The sequence below is a fragment of the Parasteatoda tepidariorum genome, chromosome X1 (genome assembly GCF_043381705.1).
Source record: "Parasteatoda tepidariorum isolate YZ-2023 chromosome X1, CAS_Ptep_4.0, whole genome shotgun sequence".
Taxonomy (NCBI): Eukaryota; Metazoa; Arthropoda; class Arachnida; order Araneae; family Theridiidae; genus Parasteatoda; species Parasteatoda tepidariorum.
This window is the reverse complement of record NC_092214.1, coordinates 82,190,868-82,194,418: the sequence shown is the minus strand read 5'-3', so window position 1 is coordinate 82,194,418 and position 3,551 is coordinate 82,190,868. Positions and strand designations below refer to the sequence as shown.

Below are 3,551 nucleotides of genomic sequence, written 5' to 3'. Positions count from 1 at the left end.
CCCTATACATATAAAGTACGCTGAGTAAGTCAGGAAATGTGATGGAGCTGGATATTTATAATTGTAAGTTAGTAGGTAGTACGCCCGAACATAATTCTGATTTATTACACTTTCAATAAAACATTTAATTAAATAATACTACCCATATAAGCATATATAAGAAAGTTGAAGTGTACGACAATGAGGTAAAAATTTGCTACTAGACTGAGAGTTTAGCAAATAAAGCCATACAATGAGGGATAGGGGAATTTTAGCTAGTTTCCCAACATCCACTGAAAAGTTCCTAAAAGCGTAAGCAATATGCATCTAAAACTAATTTAAAAACATATATATTATTGTAAATTTTTGAAATTTGGATACATTTCTCCTCAAATTATAATTAAATTCTCAACATAAATCGTAATTAAAGTCTCAGCAAACAAATAGTTAGGAGAATAATAGTTTAAGAGATATTGAACGAAATTCTGCTGATCCTGAAATCAGCATAACACGTATTTTCAAGAACACGAAGTGGACGTTTTAGTTAAGCATAATAAGAACTAAAATATCAGATGAGAGGACTTTTAAATACTAATACGTATCTTAAACAATACTGATGAGGAAAAGAGTTAATAAATACTTATATACAGGGAAGAGGGGGCTAAAATTGTCAACAAAAAAACTCCATTTAATATAATTTTAAGTTTATGAAGCATTTTTTAACAAACATTTTGCAATTTAACTGTAATTTGGTTGATATCTCAGATTACAAAAATGTTACACAATATTCTTTTAAAATTGTTTTTGTACATACTAGCCCTACTACAATAGGTAGCTAGTGTGGAACTGGTATGAGGCTAGAGTGGGCAGACTTTAAAAACTTTTAAGTAGTATTTATTACAACTCAGTAAATCTAAAGTCAAAATAAATTTAAGTACCATCTAACCCATAAAACGCAAGTAAAAAAAAGCAGTAAAAAACTTTTAATAAAAACTGTAAAAAGCCTTGATACTATCAATACTTTAATCAACAAGTCTTTAAATCAGTGTGTTCCAAACTGTGGGGCGCGCCCCCCTAGGGGGGCGCGAGACTGTTGCAGGGGGGGCACGCAGCTGATTCCAAAATATCATTTTCGAATACAAACCAAAAAAGTCGAATAGGTGTCAAAAAAATTAATCAGAAAAACGGTTATACGTAATCCACAATCCTCGCCGCGAATTTCTCGGGTATAAATGCTAAAAAATCCATCCATACTCTTGCTGGAACGAAAACATCTTGCTTTCCCGTTTGGAGCCGAGCGCGAGGAAACACTAGACAAGCACTCGGATCATCCCGGGTATTCTCGGGGTTACTCCCGCCAAACTTCAGTAAACAGAAGCAGGCAGCAGGCCCCGACAAGGCTTATGAGCCAAGGCCGTCGTTAATTCGACGACGTTAGCGCTCATTACATCTGGTGTGGAACTATCATCAATTGCGCGCGACTGCGGGGTTTTTCAAACTCGGACGACGCGACTACACCTGGATGCGTGCGCCCAGACGAGAGCAGACACGCGGCATTTCGTTAAGAAACGTTGGTTAAACTCGACCGTTTCCACGCAGATTGTCTACAAACTCGCTTTGGTACACTTCTAAATTAATATTGAGGTAAATTTCAAAACTGTTATAAAGTATTTTTATTTGATTTAAAATAATAACCCTTTTAGATGGATAAATACGTAACTGGGTTGAAAAGAAAATTGAATGAAGCAGAAGCAGACGGCAAAAGAAGAGGTAACGAAAATAGCGGAACATCTTCGCAAAATAGTAAACCTAAATGTAGAAAATATGATCCAATGTACTTATCATTTGGATTTACATGTAAAGTCATTAATGGCCAAGAACGACCAATGTGTTTGCTGTGTCTGAATACTTTGGCCTCAGACAGCATGAAACCAAATAAATTAAAACGGCATCTCGAAAACGTACATGCAGATCACGTTGGCAAGACAATAGAATTTTTCCAAAGAAAATTGGAGAATTTAAATAAACAAAAAGAAATGTTTTCAAAGACCATGTCTGTTACACAAAAAGCATTGCTTGCGTCTTATAAGGTTTCTTATAGAATTGCTAAATGCAAAAAACCCCATGTAATAGGAGAAACTTTAGTGCTACCTGCAGCTATTGACATGGTAGCTACGATGCTAGGTGAATCATATGCTGATCAACTTAAAATCATTCCACTTGCAGATAATACGGTGGGAAGACGAATATCCGATATATCTGAAGATCTTTGCGATCAATTAATAGAAAAAGTAAAACTATCTTCTTTCGCGTTGCAAGTAGATGAGGCTACAGATGTTCTTAAGGATGCACACTTGATTACATATGTAAGATATGTTGTGGAAACTGATGTTAGAGAAGACATGTTATTCTGTAAACCTATTGAAGGCAATACTACAGCAAGTGAAGTTTTTAATATGATTGATAAATTTTTCAATGAATATAACATTCTGTGGGAGAACTGTGTTGGACTATGCACAGATGGAGCTCCATCTATGGCAGGAAAAAACGCTGGTCTACAGGCACTAGTTCGAAAGGTGGCTCCTCGGGCAAGTTGGACGCATTGCATGATTCATAGACAATCACTTGTTTCAAGAGATATGGGTGAAGATTTACTAACAGTATTTCAAGTTATTATAAGAGTTGTAAATTTTATCAAAAATAGCCCATTAAGAGGAAGGCTTTTCGCAAAATTGTGTAATGACATGGGTTCAGAATATACATCACTTCTATATTATTGTGAGGCACGTTGGCTTTCTCGTTCCAAAGTACTTCAAAGGGTGTTTGAGCTAAAAGAAGAGATCGCCATATTCCTTACTGATAATAATAGAGATGAAGCAAACTTGTTTTATGACACGAAATTCCTTGTAAAACTTGCGTATTTAGTGGATATTTTTCAAAGACTCAGTACTTTAAATAAATCAATGCAAGGGCCTCAAATTCATGCTTTTGTCCAGAAAGACAAGGTTACTGCATTTATGAGAAAATTGGAACTGTGGATAATAAGTTTGAAAAATAATAACTTTGACATGTTTCCCACTTTTAAAATTACCTGTCTTGCAGATGAAATAGAAGAAAGTAAAGTTCTTATTAATAAACACTTGACCAGTTTAAGGGAGCAATTCTCGTTTTACTTTAAAGATCTTGACATGTCCAAATATGAATGGATTAGAAACCCGTTTGTGATTGAAAAATATGATGATTTTGGCCTTACGACAGCAGAGCAGGAAATGATAATTGACTTATCTAGTGACAGCACATTAAAGCAGATGTTTCAACACGAAAATAATATTGTCACGTTTTGGTTACGAGTAAAGGACGAGTTTCCTACTTTAACAAATAAAGCTTTAGAAATTTTATTGCCCTTTGTAACATCTTACTTATGTGAAACTGGGTTTTCTGCAGTAGCTGTCTTAAAGACAAAGTATCGATCTTGCTTAAAGATTGAAAAGGAACTGAGAACCGCGATATCTTCAATGATACCACGGTTTGACAAAATTTGTGCTGAAAAACAAGCTCACCCTTCACATTAA

At 35.1% G+C, this 3,551-nt stretch overlaps 1 protein-coding gene across 1 annotated transcript; it reads left to right on the top strand.

Annotated features, from left to right (window-relative positions):
* Positions 1-1,682: 1,682 nt before the first annotated feature.
* LOC122270918 (SCAN domain-containing protein 3-like) lies at positions 1,683-3,551 on the top strand. The gene has a single exon (XM_043050218.2). It carries the CDS (start codon positions 1,683-1,685, stop codon positions 3,549-3,551), a length of 1,869 nt encoding a protein of 622 aa, XP_042906152.2.

Coding starts and splice junctions, on each gene's coding strand:
- LOC122270918 (XM_043050218.2), top strand. CDS start 1,683: ATGGATAAATACGTAACTGGGTTGAAAAGAAAATTGAATGAAGCAGAA.